The sequence below is a fragment of the Chrysochloris asiatica genome, unplaced genomic scaffold, assembly GCF_000296735.1.
Source record: "Chrysochloris asiatica unplaced genomic scaffold, ChrAsi1.0 scaffold00002, whole genome shotgun sequence".
NCBI classification, from domain to species: Eukaryota; Metazoa; Chordata; class Mammalia; order Afrosoricida; family Chrysochloridae; genus Chrysochloris; species Chrysochloris asiatica.
In genome coordinates, this window is record NW_006408520.1 from 16592780 (window position 1) to 16610722 (window position 17943).

General features: G+C 40.6%; 1 protein-coding gene across 1 annotated transcript in view; it reads left to right on the forward strand.

The window, feature by feature from the left end:
- The window catches only part of ALG14 (ALG14, UDP-N-acetylglucosaminyltransferase subunit), a 155527-nt gene extending 141570 nt beyond the window's left edge, over window positions 1-13957 (forward strand). The window contains exon 5 of the mRNA XM_006830939.1: window positions 13727-13957. Coding sequence (XP_006831002.1) covers window positions 13727-13957 — 231 coding nt within the window. The remainder of the gene's footprint in view (window positions 1-13726) is intronic.
- The last annotated feature ends 3986 nt before the right edge of the window (window positions 13958-17943 follow it).

A 17943-nucleotide genomic window follows, 5' to 3' on the forward strand; every position in this document is an offset into this window, starting at 1 on the left:
GGTTTAAAAAATCTGAGGAAGGTCTAACTAAGATTCATGTTGGACAACATGAAAAGGAATAACTTAAGAATTACTGGCATTCTGGAACAGGAAAAATCACACAAGTCCACAGAGGAGATAGCTGAAGAACTCTGGAAGAAAATTTCCCTAATATCCTGAAAAGTGAAGAGATAAGCATCCAAGAAGCTCAGCGAACCCTAGGAAAGATAGACCCTAAAAGAAAAACACCAAGACATATAATAATCAAGCTCTCCAAAATCAAAGGTAAGGATAGAATCCTGAAGGCAGCTAGGAAAAAAAGAAGTGTAACATACAAAGGCAATCAAATCAGACTAAGCTCGGATTTCTCAATAGAAACCATGCAGGCAAGAAGGCAATGGGGAGACATATATAAAAACCTGAAAGAATAAAACTGCCAACCAAGAATCCTCTACCCAACAAAGCTGTCAATCAAATATGATGGCTTAATCAAAACATTCCAGGATAAACAGAAGCTAAGGGATTTTGCCAAAGCCAACCCTGTGATAAAAACATCCTAAAGGGAGTTCTGTGGACAGAGCACCAAAAAGAACAGACAACAAACAGAGATTGACATACGTGGCAGCATCACCTGGAAGTCAATCAACAAATGGAAGAGGTGAGAACAGAATAAAATTATAAGAACAAATTCACAGGATCTGGGAGGTCAGTCTATGATCAAAACAAGTACAATGTGAAAGAAGGTTAACACATAGGAACAGAGATCTAGGTGGTGGGAAGGTCAGGTAGATTACAGGATAAAATAGACTGTCTTAAATGGGTAAAAGTTAATATAAGGTAACCACAACGGTGGCGTTGGGGTGGGGGGTTTAGGGGGAGGTGGAGGGAAGCAGTGGTAGAGCACAGGGTAAAGGCAGACACATCATAGTTCAGGTGTTAGGAGGGCAATACAAGAAGGATGAGAAGTTCGTAGAATAACAAGGTAGATAGGGGAACACTGAGATAGGTTTGTATGGGCTAAGTGGGAGAGAGGTAAATAGTGAAGCATGCTTAACCTTGCAACAACAGGACTCTGTGATACAGGGATCTAGGCATAGTTTGAAGAGGGGAAATAATACTAAAATGCTTGACTATCTTATAAATATTGGTTTTCCTTGCCTACTGTTGTAAAATAGACACTTGAGTGGGATAGAAAGGAATGTCAGGAAACATGATTACAGAAAACTTATAAGCCCGTCTTCAGCCTATAACTGATTTGAATACCTAAAAGGGGTTCTAGAACTTGTCCAGTGAAACAGACTTCTTGCAGAGCCTTTGCAGAGTATAGGACATTAGGTGGAATCCTGAGTCTCATCCAGAACCTTCTGAGGTGGTACATTCCCACTAGAAAGGACAAGCAGAACAGCCTGGAACAGCTTGAGTGACAGAAGATGCATCTTCAAAGAAAGATCATCAGGAAAAACCCAAAACAAAAATGGCAATATGGCTGGCTACTACAAGAATAAGCAAGTTGCTCACCAGAAAGCCATCAAGGCAAACAATCAAGTTCCTTCAGGACAACCCCCACTCTTAAGGCTGAAACTCAAAGGGAACACATGAGGGAATAGGCAGCAATAAAGAAATGGGCTGAGTTCAACCATGTTCTATAGACTCCCGACCTGTAGATGAGAGAGAGAAGAGGAAGGGCTGGTTGGTCCAAAGTGTGGTGAGACCTGGGGACACCTGAGCCCATGGACAAGGACATAGTTACAGAGGGCTAGAGTGGCGAGTGAAGCATCTAGCTGATATGAAGTGAGGGGAGATGCACAAGAACACCCAGAGTTGCAGATAATACCCATTTAACCTAGCCTCAATGGCTTAATAATCAGAACTCGACTAGAGGAAGATTTAAAAAAAAAAATGTTTTTTTTAATGAAGGAAACAAGGGTAAATTGCTACAATTTGATGACCCTGGAGGTAGTAACTCTAAATAGCAACAGAGAGGGAAGGAGTCTTCACATCAAGTATCAATGCTATCTCCTCTGTACACAGGGTAGATAGGGATGGGCAACTTAGAAACTGGCTACCTAAAATGAGGGGGCGATAAAGGCACGAAGTGACTGGCTTACCAGGTTTCAAGAGGGAGTTTAATTTAAGAATGTATGAGGGAAGAAAGAGTCCCCACTGAATAGTTTTTATCTTGTCTAGATGGGTCTGGTACAAAGAGATGGGGATAAGATTCTTATGATTCAGTAGTAATTGTTGTCATGACTAATGGCAACTGTCATAATTGTAAAGGTAGAATTGTTGTAACAAAAATGCGTGAGCAGTTAAGGTTACAGTCCAGAAACGAAGATCCTAGGACCATCAAGGAAGAAGAGCACAAGCAGAATTTGGAACCTTATCCAGAGAAGCAGCGACACCGGAAATGGAGGCAGAGATGGGGACATGTAGAAGGGGAGTGGCTGAGGACTCTAGATTCATGGAAAGAGAGGCACTAAGAGATGGTGGCCATGAGGCAGACTTGCAGAATGTGCCCTATGTTGGTGTAAATTATTATATCTGCCTGAGTTGTTTTTTGTTGTTTTGTTTTTAAAGAGCTAAAGGGAATAGAGAGAAATGCTGTTAACTGATGTACCTGGACAGGAATGTAATCATTGTGATGAAACAAGTTGTATGATTTGTTGAATGTAAAACTGATGAATCTGCCCTGAAAATTTTTACTCAATCCACAATAAAAACTTAAAGAAAAAAAAAAGGTGGTGAAGCAGGCATTAGATGAACACCTAAAAGGCATCCTGGTTACACTGAAGACCAGGTCATCTCCTGTGACTTTTAACAGTGATACCCATTCTTCCACCTTTGATGCTGGGGCTGGCATTGCCCTCAACGACCACTTTGTCAAGCTCATTTCCTGGTATGACAGTGAATTCAGCTACACCAACAGGGTGGTGATCTTATGGTCCACATGGCCTCCAAAGAATAAGAGCCCCCTGGACCACCAGCCCCAGCAACAGCACTAGAGGAAGAGAGAGACCCTCAGCTGCTAGGAGTCCTTACCCCAACTCTTCCCCTCTACACACTGAAAAGCTCCCATCCTCAGTTTCCATCCAGAACTCCTGGAGAAGGGGAGGGGCTTAGAGAGCGCAGTTTTGTCATGTACCAGCAATAAAGTACACTATCCAGCCCCACCCCCCAAACGCATCATACGGAAAGAAACCAAAAGGTCATTAAGAAGACAAGATAGAAGGAAAAAGACCAAAATGGATGTCAGAAAAGAGTCTTAAACTTGCTCTCCAGTGTAGAGATGCTAAAGCAAATGGAATAAAAGAAGAAGTGAAAGAACTAAATAGAAAATTTCAAAGAACAGCTTGAGAAGATAAAGTCAAATATTATAACAAGATGTTCAAAGTCTTGGAGTTAGAAAACCAAAAGCTCAGCATTTCTCAAGCTGAGGGAACTGAAGAAAAATTTCAAGCATGACTTGCCATGTTGAAGGATTCTGTGAACAAAATATTGAATGATGCAGAAAGTATCAAAATAAGATGGGAAGGAATACACAGAGTCACTGTACCAAAAAGAAATAGTCAATGTTCCTGTGTATTTTATCTGGCAAAGTCCACATGTATAGTGTATGTTGTTGAAAAAGGTACTTGCAGTGAATACATATTTTAATAGAATTCTTCAGTATTGTGATTTGAGACTTGGGTTTGTTTTTTTCCTTCAATTTTTTCAGCTTCATAAATGCTGAACATGATTTACCTTTTAATTTTCTAACTCCTGGTCTTTTCATATTTCATTATTTTATCTTCTCAGGCTGCCCTTTGAAATCTTCTATTCAGTTATTTTACTCCATTCATTTTACCTACTCTGTCTTCAAGACCAAGTCTCTCTGACATTCATTTTGGTCACTGACAGATGAGTAGTGGTTTGCTCTAGTAGATATCTAATTCTATCCAGAGAGTACTATCTCCTCAACATCCTTCCAAGTTTGGCCAGTTTTTCTCTCAATTGCATGTGCTACTGTATAGCAAAGTGAGAAAAGGTTGTCCTTGTTTTTTATTGCCCACTTTCCTCATCTCTAAAACATTTCTTCTTCCTTGAAACACATACTACCAAACTAACTAACCTGTGTGATTATTTGCCAAGCTCATACCACTGAAAATTCCTATCTTATACTCATTTATTCTTGCTGATTTCAGTACTCCTTCAAATGATTAAATCCTGGGCTGATAACCACAAGGTCAGTGGTTCAAACCCACCAGCGACTCTACAGAGTCTCAATGAGTCACAACCAACACGACAGCACTTAAAGAACAACACAAGATCCACTTAATGCTCTGCCGTCTCAGTTCTTTGACCAGCCCTCCCTTGATGATTTTGTTCTCCACCATACTCCCATGGTCATACCCTCCATCTTGTCATTGCCGGTTTCTCCGCTCCCTGTAAAATGTGCACAGCAAGCATCCTACTCTCTGGCCACCCATCCTAACCTTTCAGCTCCTTGCCTATAGTACCCTGATTCCAGCAACCCTGATACCACTGACACTCCCAGTCTACTTACTCACCACCTTTTCCGCAATCCCATTCTTCTCCCTAGTCTTACTTTCCTCTTTGCTGTTGTTGTTCTTACTGGTGTCTCTAAGTCCATTTCCTACTTACAGGCTTCCATGTAGCAAAGTAGAACTTCCCTGAGGGTTTTCGAGGCTGGAATCTTTATGGGAACAGATCTCCAGGAGTCACTGGATGATTTTGAACCACCAACTTTATTACTATTTTTTTAAGTAATTTTATTCTTTACTTTCTATTGTGAATTAATTGAAGGTTTACAGAGCAGATCATCAGTTTTACATTCAACAAATCATATGCTTGGCTTCATTACCATGATGACAATCCCTTGTACCAACAGTGAACAATGTTTACCACTATTCACTTTAACATTTGCATTCCTCCCTGTGTCTCCTGCTCCCTTCATCTTTCCTCTGCTAACCTGCCTTGTGTTATATATTGCCTGCTCTGTCACCCATGTTAGCATGTGTCTACCCTTTCACATGAATAATTTTCCCTCCTCGCTGCCCACCATAACCATTATAGATTGTTTCTTTAATCGTGAAACATTTTCTCAACTTTTTACAAATATAAGATGTGTCCTTTGGGGATTCACTAATTGTACTCAGCATAATGTGCCCCAGCTTCATCCAGTAGAACCACCAGCTTTTTACTTAGCAGCTTAGCAGTTAACCATTGTGCCACCAGAGCTTACTTTTTTTCTTTACCCGGCCTAAATCACATGGTTCATTGTTACATCACTTCCGTTCCTCAATAATCATGAACTCTCCTATCCCACGTAGAATTTTAATTCTTGTTAAATTCAAGTCTTCAGATAATTTATGCCTGCACCTAATAAGCAACCAGTAGCTAGAGAAGCCTTCCAACCATGCCAGCTGAACTTCTCATAAATGTATGTCCACACACTAATGTGGACTCTCAGGGCTGTTTCCTATTTAGTTCACGGTCTCATTCTCAACTACTTAAAGCCTTCTGTTGTCAGACTGCCAAATCCAGTTAATGACCTTACTCCTCATTTTACTGAGAACAGAGCAGTTGTAAGAGAATGCCCTTATCCTCTACTTATCACCTCCTTTTACCAAGACCTATAATATACTCCATCTCCTTCACTGCTGACCCCAACTCCAAGCTACCATCTTCTGTCACTGTGGATCCCACTTCCAGAACCTCATTGAGTCCTCTTGTCTACTCTCCACACATTGGCCAGACTGATTATTATAAGACTATGTTAGAGTCATAGTCCACAAGACAGTGTTCTACATCCTACTTCAGTGAGTAGCGACAAAGATCTTAAAAACTCATGAATAGTCATCTAAGGTGCAACTATTGGCCTCTCCATGTGCAGAAGAAAAGAGTGATGAAAATAGGAGATGCTGGAATCAACTTGTCCGGTGGACCAGTGGAATGTGTGAGCATCAGTCACCCTGACTCTTAGACCAGAAGACCTAGATGGTGCACAGCTCCCACTACCAAGCAAAATGCAAGAAGTAACTGGATATTCGAGAAGTCCACAATAAATTCACATCCTTAAAACAATAGCCTAAATAGAACAATTTATCATTTTTATATGGTTTAAAGGAAGACAGCCTCTGTGTGCCTAGATAAAGAGAAATAAGGAAGTGACCAGGTGAAGTATTTATTGTACAAGCACTGGAGTGACTAATGACAGGGTACAAGCATAGAATAGAAGTTGTTAAACGAGTAGAACAGTAGATCTTAAAATGTCCTACAGACTGCGGTAACAACTCTGAAAATTCTGGTCGCAATAATAAAAGATCTTCAGGTTCATAAATAGTGACTCAAGCATTTAGAATGTATTTGATTCTTTCATCCTGGTCTTTATATTTAGATGTTTTTCTTTGTCACTGCTGTTTTATATACATAAAAAAAAAAAGTGCTGTGTACCATCATGTGAGCCAAGTGAATACATCATTCTCATCTGCTACACATCCTTATCCTTCCTACTGTCTACTGCCGCTGATCCCTGACATCCAAGGCTGCCTCTCCTCAGGCTTCCCTGAAGCTCTCCCGCCCTCTGACTCTGAGCTGCCCTCAACCAGGATTCCTTCCTTACTCCATGGATTACTCTCAGATGATTCTCTGTTCAGTGTTTGGAGCCTCTTACCCTCCTCCTCTCCTGGATAAGGCCTTTTACGGATTCTTTCCATGCTCTATCTCTTTTTGCTGCAGACTCCTCATCCATGTTTTACCTTGTCTGCTTCCTGTGCTCATCACCCAGTGCCCTTAGCCCTGCCTAAGGAAATCCTATGACTGTTCTGACGTGATCCCTTCCTTCCCTGACTCCAAGTTTGCTGACCTCAAAATCCTTGTCCTTCCTGTACCAGGCAGGGTTCTTGGTGGCAAACTACCGAAATCTACTCTGGCTGATAGAAACAGAGAATATCATGAGAGGTATACTGAAGGCTCACAGAGCACTGGAAAAGCTAGGGACATCAGCTTAGAAAACACAGAGGGGCAAAGTGGGAGCTGAGCAGCCAAAATGCTACTATAGAGCTGGTTGTCTGGAGGATAGACATGCTGCCTTCAGTGCTGGCCAGTGGATGCTTCAGCAGGCACTGGATGTGGTTGCCCTGGCCACCAGAACAGATTCGCTAGTCCTGCCTCTCTGTACCACTCGGTCCTTGTCGGTCTAGTCAGAGTCACTGGCTCATGCACTAGCTCAAAGGGGGACTTGGAAAGGAGTTTCTTGCTTCTGCCATGAGATGAGCTCTACCTGCAGCCAGAGCTCATACAGTGGGAAACCACTCCAGCATTCCAGGCAGGAAACAAAACCAAACAAGACCACCTGGCCCATCCCCAGTTGGTGACTATTGTTTTCTTAAATTTTCTACAACTTCCTTAAGTCCTTGAAGCTGTTTCTTTTGTGTCTCAACAAGAACTCTGGAACATAATTCAAAATTAAAACCATAGGGGTCACACATTTATATACAAAGATGCCCATCACAACAAGGTTTAGGACAGCAGAAAGAGAGGAAGAAACACAGGAAGAGTCAGCCTAAATTTCTAACAGTAAAGGAATAGTTAAATGATTTCTGTGATATGTAAAGGATTAAATATATACAATCATTAACGACTATGAACTTTTAAAACTATATTTAATTTTTTAAAAATGTAACGATTATAAGCTCTATATAGGTGTGGCACTGTGGGTTAACGCACTGGACTTCATAAGTTGATTTGAACCTCAAGGCAGTTCAACTTATACCAGCTGCTCCTCGAAAACCCTATACTGGGTTACTATGAGTCAAAATCAACTCAACAGCACTTAAACTCTAAGCTCTCATAATTCTGTATGTGGATGAATGTATTTTGTATTAAAATAAAAAATGTATATATTGAGACAAACTGTAAGGACTACACCAAAATGTTAACAGATTAGTGAGCTTTAAAGAGTTACTTTTTTCTTTTTACTTATCTGTGTTTTTCACAATGAACTGAAAAGTTTACATTTCAAAGAAAAACCCTTGAGGGCAAATTTCTGGTGTCATTGTTTTTATTCTTTGTCAAGTTCTCAGCCTATGATTATTCCCAAACCAACTTCTCATAAGCCAAACCCAAACAAATAAAACAAGTTGCTGTCAAGTCCAACCCACAGTAGCCCCAGTGTCAGCATAGAACTGTCCTTCATTGAGTGTACAATGACTGATTTTTCAGAAGCTGATCTCTAGGACTTTATTTTTAGGTGCTCTGGGTAACCTCCAACTGCCAGTCATCTTGGTTAGCAGCCACACACTTAGCCATTTGTGCTATCCAGGGATTCCCTCAATAACCAAACACTGAATTTATACCCTTTCTCCCCAGTATTGAAATCCCCAGATCCTCTTAGCTCTACCAGCTGCTACCTTAACTTTCCCATCCCCACAGCCTGCTCTCGCGTTCCCTGTCCTCAGTTAGTTCACTGATGCATTCACAGTGACCCTCTCTGAAGTTTGCATTGCTCTGTGCAAAATCAGAAGATCTCTTCTCTGCCTCTGTCTGTGTAACTTTACTGGCTGCAAGAAATACTGTTGATCATCTCTCTGTTTCACACTTTTGGGACAAAAGCTAAGCCAGATTACCTATGGGTTTCCTGTTATTACTTTAACCATTCTTAAAGTACTTCACCAGACTTCGCCCTACAACCAAACCAAGCTCTTCTTCTCCTTGTATTTCTTGAGTACTCCTATACCCCATTCATTTTCCCTTCCTTGTCTCTCCATTTTCCTATCTATGTGTTGTTGTTAAGTGCCATGGAGTCTGTTCCAACTCATACGACCCTGTATAGAGTTTCTGAGGTATTAAATCTTCACTGAAGGAGAAAGCTTCATCTTTCTCCTGTGGAATGTCTGGCAGGCTTGAACTTCGGACCCTGTGGTTCACAGTTCAGTGCTTATTTGTATGGAGCCACCATGCTCCCCCCTATCTACATAGTAGATAGTGTTGATTTTAATAGAACCTATAGTCTCCAAATGTGGCGCTGTGGGTTAATGCGCTGGACTGCAAAGTTGGTTTGAACCTCAAGGTCAGCGGTTCAAGCTCACCAGCCCCTCCTTGGAAACCCTATACAGGGTCGCTATAGGTCAGAAGCAATTTGATGGCACTTAACAACAACACAACATGGCCTCCATGTAGGCTTCCCTGCCTAAGCCAACTCAGCTCTGGCAGTGGGCTCTAGTTCTGTAGATTCATCCATGGCCCTGGGAGTTCAATTTAAAACTTTCCTGCAGCTGTGTTTCTGTGGTTCATGAACTCTCTCCAACCTCCACCTCCACCATCAAGAGGCTGTCGGAAAGTCTGATTTTCAGGCCAGTGCCTCTGAGTTGGACTCTGCTTCTCTGTTCACACTCTTCTGATTGAAGCCGTAGTCATAGCTTCATCTGGCTTTCAGTATCACCTTCACAGATTCACTCTTGGATTACTCTCAACTTCATGGCCTGTGACCTATAAACCAACCCAGCATCCCAAGGTATTGGCCCATATTCTGTAATAGGAGTTCCTGTTGGGCTAGGAGTGGAGCTCAAACTAGACAAGTTAAATGTGTCTTTTCATACATGCAGATGTTATGTTTTAGCCAACAGGGCTTAACCTGTGATGACCCAAATATATAAAATAACAATCATGTTGTAACTGTTTCTGATCCTTGATCTGGCTCACTACCCTTGTAACTTCGTATTTATATTAGCCCTGACCTCTTTTTGTTTTCTAGACCCATACACCTCAGTTTGTTTCCTACTCTCAGGAGACCCATACATTACCTTGGGTTGTTTCCTACTCTCAGGAGAAGGCTATTTTTTTTATTGATTTGTTCGTCCATCTAGCAGATACCTCTTGAACACCTTCTGTTTGGCAAAGGCCAGCTAGGGAGTTAGACAAAATAAAGGGTAATGTCATTTAGGATGCTTTTTAGTGCTAATGACAGGAATCCTGATTCAAACTGGCTTAAGCAAAAGTAGAATGTATTTCCTCACATACCTGGCAAGTCTAGGGATAGATCTGGTTTCTTTCAGACACAGATGGATTCATGGGTCTTAAAGGCTGCCTTCAGAACCTTGGCCTGTCTTGTCCCTCAGCTCTCCTCACCCTTACAATGGCTGTATTTGAGGGTTCTCCACATGTTGGCAAGATCGATGATAACAGTCCACATCTTCCTAGGTTTGATCAAAGTAGAAAAGACACTTCTCTCTCAGCAGCCTTAGCAAATGCCCTGTTTCATCTTGTGGCTTCTGACTGGAGTGTTTGCCCTCCCCTGAACCAGTGACTTTAACAGGTTAATTCAGTGCTCTGATTGGTCAGGTTGGAGTCTTGTGTCCTTTCTGTATAGCTATGTGTGGAGCCAGCTCTATTCATAGGTTATGTAAGTAGGGGAGGCAGTGATTTCCCAGAGGAAAAGGTAAATGAGTATAGAATGCAAAACAAGGAAACAAACATCAGTTGCAGCCATTGTGGTAGCCAATCACAACACACTGTACTAAGTGTTCATGATAGAGGGTCAAGGATAGACCAAGAAGGTATCCCTCACTCCCACTTTCCTTTTTTTGCTTCCTTCCTTCTTTCAACCAAATTTAATAAGTGCAGGGCATAGATGGTCCTAAAAGTGGAGCTAACAAATTAATATGGGCAAAGACCAGGGCAACGACTCCCATATTTTCCAAGAGTCTATATTTTATGAAATGGAAATATGAAGAATATTTCTATGTTACTTACAAAATTAAAAACACTTAGCATGCATAGCATAGCATCCTTTAAGGTAACAAATATGAAAATATGTGTATGATACTTAAGGTCCAACCAGCAATCTTTACGTTGTGTTTTGCTGTAGTTTTTATTTTGCTGTTTAAGGACAAGAAGATTTTAAAAAGCAACACAAGTTATCTAAGGTGTAGGAAGTACACTTCATAGTATCTTTCAGATGGAAAAATTTGGCAATGCACAGAGGTGAGGCATTCTGCCTCAGAAACCCTCTACAGGGTCCCTGTGAGTCAGAAATGATGGAACTTAACAACAGACATCAACCTACTAGCACGTAATGGGTAGAGGCCAGGGATGCTGCTCAACGTCCTACAATGCACACAACTGTTTCCATAACAAACAATTAGCTGGTTCAAAATGTCAGTAGTGTCACTCTTGAAAAATCTTGAATTTTAACTCCTGAGAAGATTCTGAGCAAGGTTGCAATTTAAGCTTAAGGCAAAGCAAGAAGCGTATTTAAGTTGTAAACCTATAGAATCTGGAGCTGTCAGGGAAAGGCATTTAGTACATCTTCCCTATTTTCTAGGTAACAGTCACATAGGAAAAAAGTGACCGGAAGTAATATAACTCTTCCATTTCCAAATTGCAACTTGTGCAGTATGTCTGTTCCTCAGTTTCCTTATATATCAAAATAATAATAAATCTTCCCTCAAATAGTTGTTGTTGAGAACTAATTAAAATAATAAATGTACAGTGTTTAGCGCTACAACACCTAGCCATGGTGAGCTGTTGATAAATAGTGGGAGTGAGGATACGGTGGTGAATAGCGTTACTGGTGTGACCTAAGGTCACAGTCTGTTTAATCTGGGTTTCTGAATTTTCAGTGCTGTTTTCTTTCTATTACACTGTCTGAGCATCTATGTAGAAAGTTTTAAGGGAACTTAATGGAGGTTACAGAGAGCAGATTTGCAAAGCCAAACCACTGTCAGTGACTTGAACTCCAACTCACAGCCACCTTATAAGACAGAACAGAACTGCCCATAGCATTTCCATGGCTGTAATGCAGTTCAAACCCAGCAGCTGCGGAACCGACTCGATGGCACTTAACAACAATCATTACAGAAGCAGACTGCCTCATCTTTCTCCTGTAGAGCAGGTTGGTATGTTTTAACCTCCGAGATCTTGGTTAAAAAGTGAGCGTTTACCACTGCACCACCAGGGTAATCCAGGAGTATGATAAAGTCTAAACAACAATTCTCCCTAAAAGACAGGAAAGGGATTTAAATTACAAATAGAGAGCTGTAAGGAAAACTAAGAAAGATTGACTCCCACCTGGCACAGGCTGTCTGCCCTTTCTCTTCCCAAAGCTCTTTCAACAGTGTTCTAGGTGGAGTCTAGACTAGATCACCCCTTCAGACCCCTTTACAGTCCTGATCTTGCTACACAGAGGCAGCATGTCTGTCTTTTTGTCAGGAAAAATCCCTGAAATAATGGGATGAATAAAATGTTTATCTCCAGACCCTTGCAACTCTCAGATTCTCATAAGATGATGTCTGATATCTTTTGTGGCCCTTATGTTAGAAGGATCGTGTGACATTGTAGATTATGCCCAATTGCCATGTGGAGACAACCACAAACCTCTTGTTTTATGATTTGTGATATCAAGAAGTCAATAATTTTTTATTAGGTTTTGCTAATGTGGTCAATAAGGGCATATAATTGAGATGTCATGCAAAATATTTTTCTTTCTGAAATAATTTTTCTTAGCAATAATCCTGTGAAGTAGTTTTCCTCTTATAAGAAAAATACTTATATGAATTCTTTGCAGTTTGCTCAATGAATTGAATTTCTATTTCTCTTGTTAGATTGTTGTTGTTGTTGTTGTTGTTGTTAAGTGCCATCGATTCTTGTTAGATTAGTCAACTAAATTGTTTGTTACCAAAGGTTTTCTGTAAAAATTCCCAAACCATACCAAACCTGTGTCACTAAGTTGATTTCAACTCATCGCAACCCTATAGGACAGACTAGAACTGCTCAATAGGAGTTCCGAGGCAGTAAAGCTTTATGGAGACAGACTGCCAATCTTTCTCCAACCAAGCAGGCTGATGACATCAAATTGCCAGCCTTCTGATTAACAGTCGAGTGATTTAAACATGGCACCATCAGGGCTCCTCGTATGAAAATTCCTTCGTTTGTTGGTTGTATACTGTGGAGTCGGTTCTGACCCATAGCGACCCTGCATAGGCTTTCTGAGGCTGTAAATCTTTACGGGAGCAGAAAGCCTTCTCTTTCTCCCACGTAACAGCTGGTGGTTTCGAACTGCTGATCCTGAGGTTAGCAACCCGATTTGTAACCACTGCGCTACCAGAGCTCCCTCCTATAAAAATTAGCAGACCTTAAAAGCATCAAAACCTTTTTTGTATTACAAGCATAGACTAACACCCTCTGAGGGAAAATTTCATTTATGGAACAGGCTTCTCTCAAACTTCTCATTTGTTGGACTGAACTCTAAAATGATTCCATATTCTATGAAAATATTCTATGTAATTAGTCACTTAAAGACATTTTCTCCTACATATTACATGTTAGTGTTCCAGCTATTTCATAATAATTTTAAAAATCACAAGAACAGCTTGATACATGAAAGCAAGCCTAATGAATTTTAGTTGACTTTTTCTGTTTCTGTAATTTGTGTGGCATTCAAGATCCCAAGGCAGCTGGGAAAGAACCACACAAGTCCTATCAATAAGTGCTGAGCACTGGACACTGTGCTGCTGGCCACTTTCCATCACCTACATAGGCTGCCCAGGCCCACAGAAATTGGTATGATTTAGCCCAAGCCATACAGTAGAGAAGTGAAGAACCAAGACAACCCAAGGAAGAATTCACAAATCAGAATACGCTTTTAAACTCTCTCACATCTGACCATCCTTAATGCACAATGCATCATTTAGATTGGGATTCTGTATTTTAACTTGACATTCAACTTTTTTTTTTTTTTTTTTTTAAGGTGTTGTGTAATGGACCAGGAACATGTCTTCCTATCTGCATATCTGCCCTTCTCCTTGGGATACTAGGAGTAAAGAAAGTGATCATTGTCTACGTCGAAAGTGTCTGCCGAGTGGAAACGTTATCCCTGTCCGGAAAGATTCTGTATTACCTCTCAGATTACTTCATTGTTCAGTGGCCAACTCTCAAGGAGAAGTATCCCAAATCTGTGTACCTTGGGCGAATTGTTTGACAGTTCAAAACTTACTGCTTTAGAATTTTGCAGTCAGCAATAATATTATATATTTTTTAAACTGTTTAATGAATAGGCTTCTGGAAGTCCTGAGAATTATTTATGATCGGGAATGAAATGTATACAGATAACACACTAAAGAAGCTTGAGACTTCTCTTACAGAAACAAACATCAATAAACAGTATCTATTAAATATTTATGCCTCTTGTGTGGTAATGAATCACCTTACTTAAAATACAAAGGCGTTAAAAAAAGTTTGTGGGAAAATTCCACTACCTTTCAATTCACTTTTTCCACAAACTTTTTGAAGCCCCCTCATAAGTTGGCCTTTGTCTTTGAATTTCCTGGGTAGTTGAAGTGACTATGTTGTCTAAAACCACCAGTCAACACTTCAGAATTTGTGCAAATAAGTGGGGGTTACACAGACCCTATACGGGGTTGTTGTGAGTTGGAACCGACTCGATGACACTTAGCAACAACACAGACCAGACCTAGTCAGCTAACCTCAGAAAGGGAGGAGGAGCATGTTTTAGTCAGTCATGCATATTCAATAAGGCTCTAATCATGACTATGCAATGAAGCCAATAAAAGAATCTGAGCATGAAAACAGCTGGATGGCAAAAACATACAGCCCTAGGGACCGGCCTCTCCCTGTGCATACTGTAGATACTTTGAGTTCTGTGAGTTATTCCAGGGAATTACCAAACACACTGGATGAGTGAAAGCCAGCAAAGGCTGACGTCTGCCTGTTTGGTTTCCTAAAGGACTGTGTCCTTTTAACTTGTGTGTTCTGCTCTTCCTGAGTGACTACGGAATGAGAGAAGGCTGGCTTGTCTGAAGTGGAGGGAAGTGGGTAAAATCCCAAGCTTACAGCTGGTACCTATTAACCTGCAGCGCAGTAGGATAAGCACTGGATTTCTAATGCAACATTGGTAATTCAAACCCACCAGCCACTCCTCGGAAACTATACAGGGTTGCTAAGAGTTGGAAATGACTTGATGGCACTTAACCTACAACAAAGTAGCTGAAATAAGAGAGTGATACATGGCATATAACAACAACAACAACAACAACTTGAAGTGGTTGACAACAAAGATGGAGAAGTGGGAAGGTGAGGACAGGAATCCATTTCCAAGTGAAAACTGGATTCATGCAGATCTTTACCATACAGTTAGCAATGAGAGTGGGGTTTACCCACTGTGTGTCTTGTTTAGTACGATTGACAACGAAGATGGGATTCCTTAGAAGGATCCTAATTTATGGAGATACAGAGTTGGGAAAGAGACATGATGAATGGGCGGGGACTGAGAAGTGTTTTGATCTTGGTTAGTTACACTGGTTATTCTCTATAATGGCTAAAATAAAAGTGAGAGATGAGCCCAGTCTGAATTCTGGCCAATCAAGATTGTCACTTGTAGTCTTGGAGCTCCTAATAAAGGAACGTGCCGGGGAGAATCCTAAGGCAAAGCTAAGGTTAGATTGTGGCCGGCATGAGGCAGAACCATTAACCTTGGAGCTGTTTTCCAGGGGAAAGCGCTATGCAGAAGCAATGGAAAGCAAAACTGATTTCCAAAAGGACAAAGAGGAAACAGAATATCTCAGAGCAAAGACCCAGAAAGTCAATCAGGATAGTTAACAAGGGCCAGAGTCTTATGGTACGTACCCCAGTCAGGGACCCAAAGCCACATGAATGACTAAAATGGTCAGGGGATCAGAAAAAAGAGAAATTTGGATGGAAGCCAAATGTTTAAACAGGTTTTATGTGAAATGGTTTTATTTTTTTTAATGTATTATGAAAAGAATCACCAAAACCAAGCCCACTGCCATCAAGTTCATTCCAACTCACGTTGTTGTTGTTGTTGTTGTTAGGTGCCAACTCATAGCAACCCTCAGCACAACAGAACAAAACACTGCCCAGTCCCATGCCATCCTCATAGTTATGTTTGAGCCCATTGGTGCTGCCACCGCTGTGTTAATCCATCTCATTAGGGATCTTCCTCTCTTTCTCTGACCCTCCACCATTTAACCAAGCATGATGTCCTTCTCGAGGGACTGTTCTCTATTGATAACATGTCCAAAGCATGACAGATGAAATCTCACCGTCCTGGCTTCTAAAGAGCATTCTGGTTGTAATTCTTCCAGGACAGATTTGTTAGTTCTTCTGGCAGTCCACACTACTTTTAATATTCTTGTCCAACACCATAATTAAAATGCATCACTTTTTCTAGTCTTCCTTATTCATTGTCCAACTTCCATATGCATATTGTTGTTAAGTGTTATCAAGTCATTTCCAACATATATATATATATATATATATATATATTTATATATTTATTATTATTATTATTATTATTACATGTATATGAGACTATTAAAAATACCAGGCTTGGGTCAGGCATGCCTTAGTTCTCAAACTGACATGTTTGCTCTTAAACACTTTAAGGAGGTTTTTGGCAGTAGATTTGCCTAATGCCATACATGCATTGATGTTTTGACTGCTACCTCCATGAGCACTGATTGTGGATCCAAGAAAACTGAAGTATTTGATAACTTAGATCTTTTCTCTATTTATCATAATGCTATTTATTGGTCCAGTGATGATTTTTGCTTAATTTACATTAAGGTGCAATCTATACAGAAAGCTGTAGTCTTTCATCATCACCATTAAATATTTTAAATCGTATTCACTTTCTAGCAAGCAAAGTTGTATCATCTGCATATTGTTGTTGTTAAGTGCCGTCGAGTCAGTTCCGACCCATAGCGACCCTGTACAGGGTTTCCGAGGGTGTAAATCTTGACGGGAGTAGAAAGCCTCATCTTTCTCCCGCGGAGCAGCTGGTAGTTTCGAACCGCTGACCTTAAGGTTCGCAGCCCAATTCGTAACCACTACGCTACCAGAGCTCCTTATCATCTGCATATAGCAGGTTGTTAATGAGCCTTCTTCTGATCCTGATGCCATGTTCTTCTTCATATAATCCAGCTTTTTGGATTATTTATTCAGCATACAGATTGAATGAGTGTGGTAAAAGAGGTTTCCCAACAGAATATGCAGATCAAACAATATCATTAATATCAAATGCAAGTAAAATTTTCCTGAAGATAATTTTTTAAAAATGGCTGCAACTGTATATCAACAGGGAACTGCCAGAAATTCAGAAGAGAATGGAACTAGCTATATCACTGCTTAGATCCAATGGATCTTGGCTGAAAGCAGAGAATACCAGAAAGGTATTTACTTGTCCTCTATTGACTATGCAAAGGTTTTCAACTGTGTGTATCATAACAGACTATGGAGAACATTGCAAAGAATGTGTATTCCAGAACACTTAAAATTATGCTCATGAACCAACAGAGAGGGAAGGAGTCCACATCAAGTATCAATGCTATTCCCTCTGTACACAGGGTAGATAGGGATGGGCAACTTAGACATTGGCTACCTAAAATGAGGGGGCAATAAAGGCATGAAGTGACTGGCCAACAAGGTTTCAAGAGAGTTTAAGAAAGACTGTGTGGGGGAAGATAGAGTCCCCACTGAATAGTTTTCATCTTGTCTAAATGGCTCTGGTAAAAAGAGATGGGGATAAGATTCTTATGATTCAACAGTGAGTAATTGTTATCATGACTAATTGCAACTGTCGCAGTTGTAAAGGTGGAAGTTGTGTAACAAAAATGGGGGAGTAGTTAATCTTACAGTCCAGAAACAGAGGACCCTAGGACCATCAAGGGAGAAGAGCACAAGCTGAATGTGGGACCTTATCAACAGAAGCAGCGACACCAGAGATGGAGGCAGAACTGGAGACATGGAGAAAGGGAACAGCTGAGGACTCTAGACTCATGGAAAGAAAGGGATTGAGAGCTGGTGGCCAGGAGGCAGGGCCTGAATGTTTAAAAAAATAATAAAAAATAAAATAAGAGCTAAAATGAATAGAGAGAAATACTGTTATCTGATGGTACGTGGAAGGGATTATTATCGTACTGCAACAAA